General features: G+C 39.9%; 2 protein-coding genes across 2 annotated transcripts; both read right to left on the reverse strand.

Moving 5' to 3' along the window:
* LOC120555436 (nuclear factor 7, brain-like) lies at positions 1-17,417 on the reverse strand. Its single transcript, XM_039794126.1, has 3 exons — positions 17,249-17,417; positions 6,790-7,241; positions 1-1,482 (listed from the first exon to the last, which is right to left on the reverse strand). The coding sequence occupies exons 2-3, from the start codon at positions 7,011-7,013 to the stop codon at positions 219-221; spliced, it is 1,488 nt and encodes a 495-aa protein (XP_039650060.1). The 5' UTR covers positions 7,014-7,241; positions 17,249-17,417; the 3' UTR covers positions 1-218.
* LOC120555433 (nuclear factor 7, brain-like) lies at positions 15,692-17,291 on the reverse strand. Its single transcript, XM_039794121.1, has one exon. It carries the CDS (start codon positions 17,206-17,208, stop codon positions 15,703-15,705), a length of 1,506 nt encoding a protein of 501 aa, XP_039650055.1. The 5' UTR covers positions 17,209-17,291; the 3' UTR covers positions 15,692-15,702.
* Positions 17,418-18,696: the final 1,279 nt, after the last annotated feature.

Here is an 18,696-nt window from a genome sequence, read left to right on the forward strand (position 1 = left end):
ATATTTTTAATTAAAATCCCAGTTCTTGCAGCACATTTACACCAAAAGCAGTTCAGCTGTAGTTTCTCATTCTGGGCTTTGGAAATATTTTGTGTATCAAAGAACAACCAAGGAATGGTTTCCATCAGGTCATCAAATATTAATTCTTCTTCTAACCTGGATCTCTACATTTTCTTAAAAAAAAACTAACTGGATTCTGTATCAGCCCAAAAAATACACTACCACATAAGACGCCTAATAAACGACTTTGAGCTCTCTGCTCTCTCCTCCTTCTCTGAGCTCTCTGAAACTCGCAGAGAAACCTCAGCTGGACAGATTTTGATTTCTGCAGTTTTAGCATCACCAGCCGGACTGATGTTGAAATAAGGGAAGAGTTTCTCAGTGAAAGTGTCTCTGTGAGTGTAGATGTGAGTCTTGTCTTCAGAGTTGTAGAAGGACACCTGCCCCCCCTCATAGTCCAGCTGGACTCTGATCCTCTGGAGACTCTTCTTCACTGTGAGGGTCTTAGCAGATCCACCAGTGTATTTTCCACTGCGATATGTTAAACACCAGTTTCCATATTCTGGTGAAGCTTGTATTTCTCCCTTCCTGTCAGCTGACTCTTTGACTAAACCCACATTCCAGTCAGGATGATCGCCCACCTCCACCTCCCAGCTGTGTTTCCCTGAGCTGAAACCCTCAGAGCCCAGAACCTCTGGATACCTGCTGTGTCTCTCTGGATTGTCTGGAAGCTTCTGCTCTGTGTCTCCATATGTCACACTGGTCAGATCATCAGACAGACCGAGACGGGGGTGTGCAGTGTTTGGGTCCAGAATGACGGGACAGAAGTGGACCATGTCCTTCATCTTCTCCCAGACTCTGAAGGACAGGTTGCCCAGATGTTTGGCCACATCTGTCAGTGCTCCTGAGAGCAGCTGTGGATCTGACAGCGAGCACTGGACTCTGACTCTGCTCTGAGAGGCTTTATAACTGCTGAGGAACGGCACGCTGTCTTTCTGCAGGTCTGCTTCCACAGCAGAGATGCTGTCTGACAGAGAGGAGATCTGCTCCTGAATCCTCTTCATCTCTCTGCTGACAGTCTCCCCCCTCTGCTGCTCTTCCTCCCTCAGAGCTGCCAGTCTGGACTCCTCTTCCTCTTTCAGGAACTGGTGCAGCTTGTTGAACTCGGCTCTGATCTGACTCTCTGTAGACAGCAGCTGCTTCTTGGAGTGTTGAGTTATTTCATCGTATGTTTCCTCCACTCGTCTGTGTTTGTCCCTCTTGTCCTGCAGAGACTGTAAGTCAGATTTCAGCTGCTCCTTCAGATCTCTGACTACTTGTTCTACAGGAACCACCGTGTGACCGTGGTGGAGAGAAAACTCACAGACAGGACACACAACTCTATCTTCATCCTTACAGAACAATTTAGGCACTTCTGGATGTTTATCACACACCACATCCATCTTCTTCTCTCCTTTTTCTGTCTCAGATGAACACAGGTAACTTTCAACAGGAGCAGTTTTCTCAGCCATCTGTCTTTGTATCTAAATGTCTCTCAAAAACAAAACTCACCGAGTTACTGTCCCTTCTCTTGACTGCTTCAAATCTTCCCGTTGTGTGTTTTCCAGCAGAGATCTCACACCCTGTAATCGCGACTCGGCTCCGTTCAGCAATGTTAAAATCTACTTTCATTTCCACTAACCTCTCACCAGGCGAACATTTTAACAGGCTGACTCACACCAAACCAGTTTGACAACATATTTATTTCTCAGCAACTTTAACAGGAAACCTGTTGCATGGCAGTGTTCATTTTACCCAGTCGGACTAAATTTACGTCTCTCACTTAAGTTACACTTCTATTAATCAGTTGTTTAGTGTTGGGTGGCCAACCCAGTTCTCTCCCGGAGTTAGAGGAAGACCTTACAGCTAGAATAGAGGATAGCTTTATGCAGAGCATGAGCATTACAATTGGACAAATCCTGAATTGCTTGACTTAAACCTCTTGAGTCCGAGATACTTTCCCAGCATAACAGATATCAGATATGAGAAGTGAGATTGAGACAGTCTGGGTTTCTAACGATGGCCACCGCGCATCCACTTTTCTCTAATATCTTTTTAAAGAACTTCTCCAATTAATACAACTTACAAGAACTTTTATTGAACAGATAACTTCAAATGGGTTTCATTGTAGTTGTTTTTACATCTATTTCAGTCATTTTCCCTAACCCGCTGACCGGCCTGTCCAGTGGTTCTTTTACCCACTTTTAATATATGTGTCCTATGTAGACGGCTTTATAGATAACCAAACCTGGCTTTTTAAGGAGGTTTTAAAGTGTGTTCTCACATTAGTGGTCCCCTTGTGCCTGTGCCCCTCGAAGCGGCCATCCCTAACCTATCCCTATACCTAACCCGTCTCTATACCTAACCCATCCCTATACCTTGCCTATCTCTATACCTAACCCTAACTCATTCCTATACCCATTCCTAACCCTAACCCATCCCTCAATGTGCACACTGTCATCAAATGTGCCACCCGGAGCGCACCTTCGTGCTCCATATGAGACATGGGTTGGGTGCCGTTTGTGGAACATGGAAGATAAGTTCTCGAACTGTCTCCACACAGTGGCCACACATCAGCTCTACTTGTGCTTTGATTAACAAACCATGAGGCTAAGTAGTTACCTATGTCGGTAGGTCGATTCATAGAATTCCAAAAATCAATTCATATTTTTAATTTAAACTTTTTTAAATTGTATGTCTACTGCAATCACATGGGAAAAGTAACTACATTTAAACACTGAATCGTTTTTTTTAATCGAGAATAGATTTTGAATCGAATCTTGAGCCTAAAAATCTTTAGGACCCAAAACCTGGAAGTGGGGGGATGGATGTCTGGGATCCGACTCAAAGGACCAAGTTGTTAGGATAATTATTAATTTCATTTTCTTTTTTCTTGAACAATCAACAGTGTTGCAACAAAATACACAATAAAATTAAAACCCCCAAATTCAAACGCAAACAATCAGAATTTACCAAGGACAAAAAACATTATGTTAAAGTTTAAGTTAGAGAAGGAGCAGGCAGAAGCAAATGGCTTATTAGGTCCTGCTCCTACTTCAGAATATATTATTACAAAACAAATATATATGCAAACACAGCATACAATCTTTCAGGTCTTACAATAACTTACAACAATACCTTTACATTACAATTCCATTCCTACGTTTCGGTCTATTTTCTGTATTGGTCACGTATTGATTTCTTTAATGTATTTTTGAACTGAATGATATTATGGCTCTGTTTGATGTCATTCTTCAGTCCATTCCATAAGGTCACCCCACAAACTGAAACACACATGCTTTTAATGGCAGTTCGTCTCTTTCATTTAAACATTGCAACGTATGTTACATGGTAAATTATTTTCTTTAACTTTAAAGATAAATTGTGCCATTTTGAATGTATCAATGTCCATAAATTTCAGCAAATGTGAATTCAAAAACAGATGATTAGTGTGCCCATAGTACCCGGTGTGATTTATTATCCTGATTGCTCTTTTTTGCAATGTGCAAATATTTTGTAAGTTGCTTTTGTAGGTATTTGCCCAAACTTCCACACAATATAACATATATGGTAAGTGTGCGGTACAGCGGATGTAGTGTATTTCGGTTCAATATGTATCTAGTTTTGCTCAATATACCAATACTCCTGGCCATCCTGATGCACAGATATTTAATGTGGGGCTTCCAGCACAGTTTGTGGTCAAGTACAACACCCAGAAATTTACTTTCATAGACTTTTTCAGTTATTTCATTATCACTTACTATTTTAACATCTGTATTTATAGTATGATTTCCAAATATCATGAATTTAGTTTTGTTCAAGTTTAACAATAACTCATTTGAATCAAACCAAAGTTTTAATTTATTCATTTCATTTGTGACCATTTCCAGCATCTGCTGCAAGTCATCCCTGCAACAAAAAAATCGGTCATCTGCAAAAACAGTAAATTTTAGGAACCGTTTCGGGCCTAAAACTGACCCCTGTGGAACGCCACAGGAAATACTAAGGCTCACTGACCGGTGTTACCCATTTGAACAAACTGACTCCTGTTTTCAATATATACTAAATAAAATAAAAAAATGCAACACTTTTCTTTTTGCCCCCCATTTTTCATGTTTTTTTACTCACTGGTTTTCGGCCCCCCAGACAACTGCACATTTTAGAGTGGCCTTTTATTGTGGCCAGCCTAAGGCCCACCTGTGCAATTATCCTGCTGTCTAATCAGCATCTTGATATGCCACACCTGTGAGGTGGATGGATAAGCCTTTTGTGTACGTAGAAAAAGTCTTAGATCTTTGAGTTCAACTCATGGTAAATGGGGGCAAAAACAAAAGTGTTGAGTTTATAATTTGGTTCAGCATGGTTTTTTTATCCAGTTATAGGCCACACCTCTGATACCATACCTTTCCATTTTTTTAACAGGATTTCATGATCGACAGTATCAAAAGCTTTTTTTAGATCAATGAAAATCCCCACTGCATACAATTTGTTAATCTTTCTACTAACTCAATTAGTGCCATAGACGTTGATCTACGGGATCTGAATCCATACGGACTGTCGATTAGTAAATTGTTTTTATCAGTGAAATTGTCTAGCCTTGTGACAAATAGTTTTTCAAGAATATTTGAGAACCAAGAAAGCAAGGATATCTGTCTATAGTATTTAAAAAAAAAAAGTGAGTCACCAGATTTATACAATGGGATGACTTTAGCTTTCATCTTGTCAGTAAATACTCCTGTTTAGATAGATGGACGATTGATTGATTGATTACTTGATTGATTGATTCTCAGAAAGTTATTCACTTTTTTAAATTACTTTTATTTTTTGTTCTAATTCTATTTACAAAAGGGAAGTTAGCTGTAAAAGAGAACACACATAACAGTGATATTACTAATAGTTATGCTAATCAGAGCTGCAAATACATAACAATACTAAGTCAAAACCAAACTGTTGTTAATCACATTAAATCCTATTAAATCCAGTAAAATAGAACATATGAGGATTGAGAGAGAAGTTCAAATAAAGGAAGTAAATGCACATTTCAAATGTTCTCATTTAAGAGTCTCTCTCACTCTGGGCCCCCTCCCAAACATTTAGGCTCATTCACTTTAAGAGTGATGCATTCTGGGAATGTTGCCAGGTTATTAGGTAAACAATATCATAACAAATCAGAAACACTAAAAACAGAACAATGTCTTTAGGGATTAACCAAAGGTTTTTTCTCTCATCTCGCTCCTGAAATTTTTTTTTTGTGCTCAACAATTTTTTTTTTTTTAACAAAAAACAAAACATACAACTCACAACTTGAACCATACATACATACATACAGCAGCTACAATATTCCAGATCATTCAACAAAATAGACAATAAACCAAATAAACATATGTATAAATGACATCATCATCAGCCCATCATACCCGTCTCTCCCCAGCACAAAGCTTCTTAGGAGTTCAGCTACTTTCTCCATTTTCTAGTAGAAACATCCAATCTGGCAAACACTTTAAATGACATCTTTTCAAACGCCCCCACCCTGTCATCTCACAAGCCCACTCCTGAATAGACGGCAGCCCTTCATTCCTCCATCCTCTTCAAATAATCTGTCAGGATATCATTAGACTAGTCTGGACCAGCTTCTTATGTGTAAAATCTAAATTAAACTCAGAATGTTAACACATCTCCACCCAAAGCTGAAAACCAGTCGGCTACATTCTGCAGATTTTCATTCTGGATCAAAACAACAACTAAACCCTGCAGATTCTGATTGGGTCTGATCATAACATTTGAGCTTTTTACTCATCCTTGGAAATTAAAAAACATTTTTAATTAAAATCCCAGTTCTTGCAGCACATTTACACCAAAAGCAGCTCAGCTGTAGTTTCTCATTCTGGGCTTTGGAAATATTTTGTTTATCAAACAACAACCAAGGAATGTTTTTCCATCAGGTCATTTGCTAAAACATATCAAATCTATTATTTTTTATGTGTAAATAATAACTTTGAGCTCTCTCCTCTCTCCACCTTCTCGGAGTTCTCTGTACCTGACAGAGAAATCTCAGCTGGACAGATTTTGATTTCTGCAGTTTTAGCATCACCAGCCAGTCCCATACTGAACCAAGGCAAGAGTTTCTCAGTGAAAGTGTCTCTGTGAGTGCAGATGTGAGTCTTGTCTTCAGAGTTGTAGAAGGACACCTCACCCCCCTCATAGTCCAGCTGGACTCTGATCCTCTGGAGACTCTTCTTCACTGTGATAGTCTCACACTTATGTCCATAACTGTATTTTCCACTTTGATATAATAAACCCCATGTTCCATATTTTGCTGAATGTATTCGATTTCCTTTCCTATCAGCTGACTCTTTGGCTAAACCCACAAACCACTCAGGATGATCTCCCACCTCCACCTCCCAGCTGTGTTTCCCTGAGCTGAAACTCTCAGAGCCCATAACAGAGAAAAAGTAAGTGTGTCTCTCTGGATTGTCTGGAAGCTTCTGGTTTGTGTCTCCACATCTCACACTGGTCAGATCATCAGACAGATAGAGACGGGGGTATGCAGTGTTTGGGTCCAGAATGACGGGACAGAAGTGGACCTTGTCCTTCATCTTCTCCCAGACTCTGAAGGACAGGTTGCCCAGAATTTTGGCCACATCTGTCAGTGCTCCTGAGAGCAGCTGTGGATCTGACAGCGAGCACTGGACTCTGGCTCTGCTCTGAGAGGCTTTATAACTGCTGAGGAACGGCACGCTGTCTTTCTGCAGGTCTGCTTCCACAGCAGAGATGCTGTCTGACAGAGAGGAGATCCCTTTTGAGGATTTTCTTTTACAAATGGGACAGTTTTTGTTGTTAGCTTGGTCCCAGAATGCGTGCAGGCAGCTTGAACAGAAGCTGTGGTTGCAGCTCAGAGACACAGGATCTCTGAAAGTCTCTGAACACACATGGCAGTTCAGGAAACTTTCAACAAGAGCAGTTTTCTCAGCCATCTGTCTTTGTATCTAAATGTCTCTCAAAAACAAGACTCACAGAGTTCCTGTCCCTTCTCTTGACTGCTTCAAATCTTCCTGTCGTGTGTTTTCCAGCAGAGATCTCACACCCTGTAATGGCATCTCAGTTCCGTTCAGCAGTGTCAAAGTCTACTGTCCTTTGCACTCACCTGTCACCAGGTGAATTATTAACAGCAGGATCATTCAACATTAGCATCGTTGATGTATCTACAGGAAGAGAAAGGTGTAGTACAGTTTAAGATGATAATCTGATCATGTATCTAGAAATAAAACTGTGTTAAACTATCATTATTGATGGTACACAAGACTAAAATCTGTTCATACAATATAGTGTTTATACACAGCTCTTTACAGCAAAGATTAGAGATTACAGAACACACACACACACACACACACACACACACACACACCCCAGGGCTCGACCCAAGCAATGGTCCGGGGCCAGTAAAATGTATGTCAGGCTAGTTGATTGGCCAGTATGGGCCAGTGACTGTGACTCTGTCTGCTGCATCAGCATACGTCATACAGAGTGGCATGAAGCATGTGAATGTTAACATTTCACATTTTCACCTCAGGTACTTTATAACCAATTCATTTGGATACAAGCGTTGCATTTTGGAAGATAGACGGGATTCTGAACAGCAATGCCCGCGCTGCGCGTACACATACAGCAGGGCCGAGGTGTGTGCGTTACTTCACGCAGCACATGTAACTGACTGGAAACGTTACCGGGGATTATTTACCGCCGATGGCGCAGATGAACTAACGCTACACTCGTTACTGTAAGTAGCCTACAATAAACCCTCCATGACTAAATAGTCTATAGAGCTCAACAATCCTGCCCAAAGCCGTCGATGGTAGACTTAAAACCAGCATGCCCACGTGACGAAGTGATTCTATATAATCATAGACGCCAAAAATCATGTGGCACCAACCTTGTTTTGAGATAAACGTCTTTTATTCGCGATGTCTTGGATAAGTACTTAATTACCCACAATCCTCAACAATCCCACAATACCACAGTGACTCCTCTGATTGGTGGAACTCATGCTGGTGAGGGGGGGGGGGGGGAGCTGCCCGTACGATCAGTCACGAGGAGTTACGACACTGCACGAATCACGATCTGTTCCACGCTTCTGCCGTTAGCCTCCGCCGGGAAGCTAACGTTAGTTTAGCTAACTGCTAATTTGGCTAACCGCTAGCTGACCGCTTGATTCAGTCTAAAATAACATTAATTTAAACTAAACACTGGGGAAAGCAAGCTACAGCTGATGTAACAGCAGTTATATATGTTAACGTTTATTTTCCGGTTTTATTTTGAGGGTCTTTAAAAGTTATTACATGCTGTCTCAGCTAGCGGTTAGCCGAATTAGCTGTTAGCTAAACTAACGTAGCTTCCTTTATTCAGTGGTGTGCGGTGGTTTATGGGATGAGTAGTTCCTTCCCTCTGAAATGACGATATGTACACAGTCTTGTACCTTTGACTTTTTTTGGATTTTCTGTTGTTTTTTTCACTCAAAATGGTATGTTTGTATTCATATGAGTCACGTACCATCTGGTTAGCCTAATGCATGGTCTAAATCTCTCTATGTACGTATTTTTCCCGACGTCAATGGGAGAAATGAACGGGAAATTTACTTCCGGAACCCAAGGACTCTCAGAGGAGGGGCGGGACTGTTGAGTTCTATACTTATCAATACCCACCTACCTGTTCTACAGGCATAAACATGTAGAAACCGATATCTCAAACTGCTCTGCATGCGCTGTCCACTCTTGTCCACCGCGCTGTGTAAACACAGCTCTACTCTGCAAATAGCGACTTTACAAACGAGCTAAAATGAAAGTTGTCAGTTTGTAGTCTGTTTATCTTAATTTGCAACCAATCTTGAACTTTGGACAAACTCTTGTAAACATAGCAGCTGTCCAAACGAGCCAGCCTCTCCGCTGGAGCGGTAAACCTATGGATGTATTATTAGGGGTCCAAGCCCGAGGGGACATGGGAACCGTGTGTTGCAAGGCAACGTGGTTCACGTCTCCAGCGGAGCGTGGAACCCTATTGTTTTTCTACTGATTATTATTCTTCTCCGCCTAAAACTCCGACTGCAGCCTAAACCGTACATGGTGGGGGGTTGCCATTTTCAGGACTGGTCCAAAACCCCGCAAGGACCTCAGGCACAAAAATTTACCCATTTCCACCACTAGGTGGCGCTATGGCAGAAAAAACGCGTTTGGCCCTATAACTCCCACACCGTACTTCCGACAATCAAAAAACATACATCTACGCATTCACTGGATCCAACTGAATCACGTGATATAGGCCACGCCCATTTCCGCCTAGACTTTTATGCATGAAAAATCGCGATTTATCAAAAACATACTTTTTCGAACTCCTCCTAGACCGTGCGACCGATCTGCACGAAACTTGGTACATAGCATCTCCAGACTGACCTGACTAAAACTTATGCATATAACGCACAAACTAATTTGTGTAGCTAACTGTGAAAACACCAACTTTGCCATAGCTCGGCCAAAATGAAACCCTAGAATGGGGTACCGAAGGGTCAAAGTGGGCGTGGCCTATGGGACACATTTCTAAATTTACCACTTGCACTAATGTGAACAGCTTTAAATTTACAGGGTAGATGGTCAATGGGCCCTGGACCACACTTACCAAAAATTACACATATGGACCACTAGGTGGCGCTGTAATGTTTTTGTCTTTCACTCCCACATTACACATTAGAAATGTTTACATCCACGTGTTCCTTGAATCGAGCTGAATTACGTGATATAGGCCATGCCCATTTCCGCGCAAACGTTTTTTCGCAATATCGCACAATGGGCAAAACCAACTTTTTCGAACTCGTCTTAGGCTGTGCGACCGATCTGCACGAAACGTGGTAGTTAGCATCTCCAGACGGACCTGACCAAAAGTTATGGAAAGAATTTTGCTAGTTAAAGTATGCGCATTTGACGACCAAACAAATTTTACTAGCTAGCTACCTACCACACACATATCATATCATATCTCGGCCAAATTAAATGTTATCAGCAAATAACTTGAAATTTTGGCTAAGATCGGCCTTTAGGTGGCGCTATAAGCAACGTTTATTTGTTTTGGCCAAGAACTCAATGCATTTAAATGGGAAATTTGCAATTGTAATATCTCTGCCACAGTGAAAGCAATCAACACGAAACTTGTTATCCTCGTTTGGCATGCCGGTCTGAGGCTCTGTACCAAATTTGGTGAAGATCGGCCATTAGGGGGCGCTATAGTCAACATATATCACTTTGGGCCTTTTAACCCCTTCTGAGGTCGAGCATGTTGTATACAACCCCAAACGGCACTTCTGATTCATAACTTTATAACTTCATAATTATAAATAGTCAAAACGTAGGGTCTTTTGGAGCCAACAGCTAACAGTTGCCCCTTTCTGCTGGTGTTCTTTTTGTCTTCCTAGCCCTTACAGAAGGTTTTGCATCCACCCTAGAAGTCCAGAGTTGTTCGGGTCTTTGTGAAATTAATCCATACTGTTAAAACCAAGATTGATATACTGTGTGTAAGAAATGTTAATAGTTTGTCCTTTATGAGTTATAATGTTCAAATGGTTTGTTTTTGCACTGGATGACTCCGAATATAGAACTGTAGATGTGTTGCTCGTTCGGCATGCCGCTCTGAGGATTTGTACCAAATTTGGCAAAGATCGGCCATTAGTGGGCGCTATAATCAATGTATAAGAGTTTTGCCCTGTTAATCAATGTTAATGGAATATTTGCAATGGGAATGTATCACAGAGCTTGCAGCTCACACTTCTAAAAATTACTAATGTTTACCTCCTACCGTTACGTTTTGGTTTTTGCTTTCGCATGCTCCCCTGGTGTTCTACAATAAACAAACTTCTTAACCCACCTGACAAAGTTTCTACAACCTTCACAGTGGACAAATGTAACTCTTTTCTCCTACTTTTTCAATCCAAAATCAACACCATTCATAGGCGCTGATACCGTGCAATTAAACATTGCAGTTGGTGCTAAGTGGAGAGTCCGTTATAGTGTGATTGATTATGTCGGTGGCATTGATTCTTAATTTCCCACGAAGCTGATCACGGTTACGTGTCGGTTAAACTTCTCATCTCCAATCCTATCTGCATTTGTTAGAAGTGGCGCTGTCCTAAGTTGAAAGCCTACTTTTTTCGAGTTAATAGCATGTGTTCGTGTCGGCCGCTGTCCATTTTCTAAGGTTTTGAAATGCAAACAACTTTTGACAAATTTTTTTTTTTTTTAAACGTGCGCCTGTGAGCACCCACGGAGGAAAATATCAATCGGCGCCTATGACACCATTTCCAACAACCTATACACGTCCCCTGCTCCTTCAACCACCACACCTGCCTCCCCCCCTCCACCCTCTGTCACTCTCATTTCTCTCTGCTGTCCCCTGTGGTCATGGGGGTTAAGAGGTTTGTTTATAGTAGAGAACTGTTAAAGGTAGTCTGTATATGCATGGAGATGAACTGTTAACCACTACATTTGCCATGGCAGAGTACCGCAGACCTTGTGCATCAAACCTCTCGATATTCACCAACATTCGCCACCCCTACGTAATGCTTCAGGTCCCGCATTGGCGCAGCTTCCCAGGTCATTGGGGGTGACTGGCGCGGCTCCCCGGGGCGTCGGGGACAACTGTATTGTTTTTTATTGTATTCCATATTCCTTTCACATTATATTTTTATTCTCTAGTAATTATAATAATCCTTCTTACATACCCTCATTATGTTAGATCATTTATTTTTATATTTCTTAAATTTTAACTCAGATTCTTTCATTTTATATTTTGTAAAATTCCTATAAAGGGTATTCTTTTTTACAGGCATTTTGAATTGCTTTGGACTTCCAGGGCTTTTCTGAATATACCCCTTTTATTGCAATATTGTTTTATCGGACAGGTTTTATTATATAGAGTTGCAAATAAGTCTAAAAATAGTTCATATGCAGTATTAAGGTCAGCATCCTTGCTTACTTCCTTCCAATTATACTTTATTAACTCATTTCTAAATGCAGTTAGTTTCTTCGGTTCTTATTCTCCTGTATTTAATCTCATTGCACTCCCTTTTCCCACTATAATTACAATCATGAGTCACAAAGATTGGCAGGTGGTCACTTATATCATTAATCGATATTCCATTTGAAGAGTTGATTTCCATATTGTTTGTACAAAAATCTATCAGAGTGGCACCATTAGATGTTGTTCTGGTTGGTTTTGTGATTGTTGGAAAAAGACTCAAACTATACAATGTTTCAATAAACTCTATAGTCAATTTGTGTTTGGGATTTAATAAGTCAATGTTGAAATCCACACAGATTTAGTTGACTTTATGCTTTACTTTATTAAACATTTGTTCCATTTTTTTCTGTAAATATTTTAATGTTGGATCCTGGTTTCTTATACACACAACTTACTATGACATTCTTAATTTTTTTCCATACATAATTCAATTGATATACACTCCATTGTATCATCAGTGACTACTGCCATGTTTTCAACAACCTTGTAAATGAGACCGTTAACAACAAAAAGAATAGACAAGAACACAGAAGTTAATTTTTACTTGCGCAAGCAAGGAGTTAATGTTACAGCACTCAGAGCTTAGTACAAAAAGTTACTGCTGAAAGCCCTCTACAGCAGCTTTTTATGATATCCTAATAGTTCCTGTTTAGAGCAATGATCTGTGTTTTTGAACCATTTATTTGACCTCTGCTTACTATCTTACCATCACATCTTTAAGCTAATTATAGATGTATGCTCACTCTGTCCATGACGCAGCTGATATCTAAACAAAAATATTACTTAAAAAAACATTTTAAATTACTTTATAGTGATACTTGTTTAAGTATTATTAATGGAGATGTAGTATTTCGATAGAAGTGTTTTTAAATGTTTTAGTTTTTAATATATCAGTTTGAGAACCAGTGAACTAATCGATTAGTCGACAAAATGTGTTAGTAGAGCTAAAACTACTCCAAATTTTACAGTAACATTAATTGCGTCTTTCTCTGTCGTAACACAGATAAGCAGCCTATAAAGTCAACCACGTCTCTTTATTATCAAAAAACATTTAATCTTTTTCTTAAATGAACATTAAAATGACAGTAGAACATTTATCCTCAATAAAAACAAACCGCCAATAATCACTTATATAATATAATTTATAATTACAATTATGCAAAACAGTCATACCCAAAACTAAACATATCTTTAACAATATTTATAAACATGAATGTATTAATATTAGTGCTGTCAAATGATTAAAATATTTAATTGCGTTAATGTCATGGTTAACTCAATTAATCGCAATTAATCGCACATTTTTATCTATTCTAAATGTCCCTTAATTTCTTTAAATCCCATTCTTTTTTTTCTCATTTTAATGCTCTTATCAACATGGAAAAGTGGATCGGCTTGCTTTGTACAAATGTTTATTTTATTTTTTTTATTGAAAACAACATTGCCATATACCGTAGTGTTCAATTTCCAACTAACATTCTCACTTGGAGCAAATAATCTCTTACACAATGTAACACTGTCCATCAATAAAAGGTGAAAACAGCCCTTTCTGAGGGATCAAAACAGGGCGATCCAACATAAAATTACAAAGTGCACATGTAAGGTAAACTAGGACTCAGCCTATAATGCCGTTAAACCATGGCTTAATACTTTACTTTTCTCAAGTTTGCTTTAAAAATGGCAGTCAGGCTACTGCTCTTTATTCACCAGAGGCTCATCAACCCAGCCTCTCATTTCAGAAAGAATGAACAGTAACGGTTAGCAATAAAAGGTAAGCCTACTACTTCTTTGCTTTGAGCCAGTTACTCAAACAGACGAGCCTGTTGACATTTTCAGACAACAGGGAAGCTCACTTCTTTTGTACAACATGCCCAGACAGTGAAAACAACCTTGCAGAAGGTACTTTGGTGCAAAGCGGGCAATTTCACTGTGTGCCCTTTCATGTGTGGACCACCATTCCTTGGGACGGTCATCCATGCTAGTAAGAGGCTCTGCCTTGTAGTGCTCCAGATATTGCTTAATGGAACCATTTGGCAACTTTTTAAAAGTAAACTTTCCATTCAGAATCGTATTGGCATCCATTTCAGCGTCTCTCGCTCGCCATCCACTCAAAACGTAATCTTAGCCTACTACTCTTTGGCTGGCTCACAAGCCCAAACAAGTGTGTGCGGCGTGCCTGTTGTTGTGTTTCCAGTTTAGCTAGCTCTGGTGTGGTGTTGTAGTTTTTCTAACGTTAGTAGTTGTTGCAACATCATGTGAAAAAACTACAAAGTTTGCTAGGCCAAAAAGAACATTAATCTCGCGATAGAAAAATTTACGCCGTTAAAGTGGGTTTACGTTAACACTGTTAATAACGCGTTTAACTGACAGCTCTAATTAATATATAAATTCATTCTCAGAAAGTTATTCACTTTTTTAAATTACTTTTAGCTTTCATTCTAATTCTATCTACGAAAGGGAAGTCAGCTGTAAAAGAGAGAACACACATAACAGTGATATTACTAATAGGAGCAACAACAGTTCTGCTAATCAGAGCTACAAATACATAACAATGCTAAGTAAAAACCAAACTGTTGTTAATCAAAATAAATCCTATTAAAGCCAGTAAAATAGAACATATGAGGATTGAGAGACAAGTTCAAATAAAGGAAGTAAATGCACATTTCAAATGTTCTCTCCACTCTCTCCCATTTGTCATTTAAGAGTCTACTCTGGGCCCCCTCCCAAACATTTAGGCTCATTCACTTTAAGAGTGATGCATTCTGGGAATGTTGACAGTTTATTACGTAAACAATATCAAAATAACAAATCAGAAACGCTAAAAACAGAACAACATCCTTAGGTATTCTCTCTCATCTCTCTCCTGAAAAATTACTTGTTTTTTGTGATGAACAAATAGTTATTTTTTAACAAAAAAACAAAACCTACAACTCGGAACTTGAACGACAGACACACACACAGAGACACACACACACACACACACACACACACACACACACACACACACAGCAACTACAATATTCCAGGTCATTCAACAAAATAGACAATAAACCAAATAAACATATGTATAAATGACATCATCAGCCCATCATACACGTCTCTCCCCAGCACAAAGCTTCTGCCTAGAAGTGCCCAGAAAGTTCAGCTACTTTCTCCATTTTCTAGTAGAAACATCTCACAAGCACACTCCTGGATTCATTCCTCCATCCTCTTCAAATAATCTGTCTGGCTGTCATTAGACTAGTCTGGACCCAGCTTCTTATGTTTAAAATCTAAATTAAACTCAGAATGTTAACACATCTCCACCCAAAGCTGAAAACCAGTCGGCTACATTCTGCAGATTTTCAGTCTGGATCAAAACAACGACTAAACCCTGCAGATCCTGTTTGGGTCTGATCATAACATTTAAGCTTTTTACTCATCCTTGGAAATTAATAAACAAACATTTTTAATTAAAATCCCAGTTCTTGCAGCACATTAACACCAAAAGCAGCAAAGTTGTAGTTTCTCATTTTGGGCTTTGGAAATATTTAGTGTCTCAAACAACAACCAAGGAATGTTTTCCATCAGGTCATCAAATCTTAATTTTTCCTCTAACCTGGATCTCTACATTTTCTTCAACCTAAAACGCCTAAGAAACAACTTTGAGCTCTCTCCTCTCTCCATCTTCTCTGAGTTCTCTGAACCTGACAGAGAAATCTCAGCTGGACAGATTTTGATTTCTTCAGTTTTAGCATCGCCAGCTGGTCTGATGCAGAAATAAGGGAAGAGTTTCTCAGTGAAAGTGTCTCTGTGAGTGTAGATGTGAGTCTTGTCTTCAGAGTTGTAGAAGGACACCTCCCCCCCCTCATAGTCCAGCTGGACTCTGATCCTCTGGAGACTCTTCTTCACTGTGAGGCTCTTAGATCCATTAGTGTATTTTCCACTGCGATGTAATAAACACCAGATTCCATATTTTGGTGAAACATATCTTTCTCCCTTCCTGTCAGCTGACTCTTTGACTAAACCCACATTCCAGTCAGGATGATCTCCCACCTCCACCTCCCAGCTGTGTTTCCCTGAGCTGAAACCCTCAGAGTCCAGAACAGAGGGATACCTACTGTGTCTCTCTGGATTGTCTGGAAGCTTCTGGTTTGTGTCTCCACATCTCACACTGGTCAGATCATCAGACAGATAGAGACAGGGGTATGCAGTGTTTGGGTCCAGAATGACGGGACTGAAGTGGACCATGTCCCTCATCTTTTCCCAGACTCTGAAGGACAGGTTGCCCAGATGTTTGGCCACATCTGTCAGCGCTCCTGAGAGCAACTGTGGATCTGACAGCGAGCACTGGACTCTGGCTCTGCTCTGAGAGGCTTTATAACTGCTGAGGAACGGCACGCTGTCTTTCTGCAGGTCTGCTTCCACAGCAGAGATGCTGTCTGACAGAGAGGAGATCTGCTCCTGAATCCTCTTCATCTCTCTGCTGACAGTCTTCCCCCTCTGCTGCTCTTCCTCCCTCAGAGCTGCCAGTCTGGACTCCTCTTCCTCTTTCAGGAACTGGTGCAGCTTGTTGAACTCTGCTCTGATCTGACTCTCTGTAGACAGCAGCTGCTTCTTGGAGTGTTGAGTTATTTCATCGTATGTTTTCTCCACTCGTCTGTGTTTGTCCCTCTTGTCCTGCAGAGACTGTAAGTCAGATTTCAGCTGCTCCTTCAGATCTCTGACTGCTTGTTCTACAGGAACCACCGTGTGACCGTGGTGGAGAGAAAACTCACACACGGTACACACAACTTTATCTTCATCCTTACAGAACAATTTAGGCTCTTCTTGGTGTTTACTACACACCACCTCCACCTTCTTCTCTCCTTTTCCCGTCTCAGATGATCCAGATTTCTGTCTCCCAGCAAAGTTGTCAGCCTGTTCCTTCAGTGCAAAGTTCACCCCAGGAAAGTTATTTGATGATTTTCTTTTACAAATGGGACAGTTTTTTTTGTTAGCTTGTTCCCAGAATTTGTGCAGGCAGCTTGAACAGAAGCTGTGGTTGCAGCTCAGAGACACAGGATCTCTGAAAGTCTCTGAACACACATAGCAGTTCAGGTCACTTTCAACAAGAGCAGTTTTCTCAGCCATCTGTCTTTGTATCTAAATGTCTCTCAAAAACAAGACTCACCGAGTTCCTGTCCCTTCTCTTGACTGCTTCAAATCTTCCCGTCGTGTTTTTTCCTGCAGAGATCTCACACCCTGTAATGGTGTCTCAGCTCCGTTCAGCAATGTCAAAGTCTACTGTCCTTTCCCCTCACCTGTCACCAGGTGAATTATTAACAGCAGGATCATTCATCATCGTTTATGTACCTTCAGGAAGTGAAAGGTGTAGTTCAGTTTAAGATGATAATCTGATCAAGTATCCCACCCCGTACCCATATCCTCCCCCTGACCCCAACCCTGACCTTAACCCTTATCCTCACCGCAACTCTCATCCCCACCCTAACCCCAACCCTCATCCTAACCCCAACCAAACTCCTTTCCCGATTATTCCGTTTGTATCCACTTACACCCAACAGACCACCAGATTACATCACTACATTAAACACAATTTCAGCATTTTACAAACACAACATCAAGCATTTACCAACCATAAAACTATTTCCGCCTATCGGAAAAACAAAAACCTCCATGACCTACTTGTTCATTCCCAGTTTACTGATCATAGACCTCCCGTTAACACTCAACACAACATTTTTTACAAAAACAGAAAATTTATTTTTAACCCACACAGTCGGACATCCCACCCCATCCTCCAGTCGTACTCCCTTCATACAAGCAATACCGTTTACATTATTACATGCACTGTCTGCAACAAACATTACATATGCGAAACATATGTATGTAAGCATACCATTCTCACACGCCTTAAACAACATCTTTACAATATTGAACAAGGTAAACTCACGACACCATTAGTCATACATTTCCAGCAACACTCAACCAATCACCTCATCATTTCTGGCTTAGAATCAAATGACCGTTGGACTGTGGGACAGAGGAAGAGGGCAGAAAGAATCTGGATTCACCTTCTCAGGACCATCACACCCACAGGTTTAAACGACAAATAAATTCCCCTGTACATCCCTTCTGTTATCCATTCTCTACCCTACTCTGTATCCAGATCCATAAATCAGCCAAAATCAGCCACCCCAATGGGACCAACACAATTAAAAAAAAAATATATATATATATATATATATATATATATTATTTATTATTATTATTATTATTATTATTATTATTATTATTATTATTATTATTTTTATTTATTTTTTTTATTATTTTTTTATTTTTCTCTCCCTTCCTCTTTGGACGTTTCTTTATGCACTTGATTTTATTATCAATTATTAGATGTGTTTTGCATGTTTCTTTTTTTGAATTTATCACCAAGCACTTATTTTATCTTTTTATTACATTCTTAAATTATTTATAAATTGTGAATTATCTATGAAATTATTTATGTATTTATTATATATTCTACGGCCAGGTAGATGTGATTGCATACCTTTTTACTGGCCTTTTTACCCAGCACTTATTAATTTATCTCCTTTTTGCATGATCTCATTGTATTGT

This window comes from Perca fluviatilis, chromosome 3, assembly GCF_010015445.1.
Source record: "Perca fluviatilis chromosome 3, GENO_Pfluv_1.0, whole genome shotgun sequence".
Taxonomy (NCBI): Eukaryota; Metazoa; Chordata; class Actinopteri; order Perciformes; family Percidae; genus Perca; species Perca fluviatilis.

Bases quoted from the DNA above. Each gene is read 5' to 3' on its own strand.
- LOC120555433 (XM_039794121.1), bottom strand. From the start codon at position 17,208: ATGGCTGAGAAAACTGCTCTTGTTGAAAGTGACCTGAACTGCTATGTG.
- LOC120555436 (XM_039794126.1), bottom strand. From the start codon at position 7,013: ATGGCTGAGAAAACTGCTCTTGTTGAAAGTTTCCTGAACTGCCATGTG. The intron at 1,483-6,789 runs GCAGAAAGACAG...TCCTGTTGAAAG, and splicing joins TCTGCTGTGGAAGCAGACCT to TTACCTGTGTTCATCTGAGA.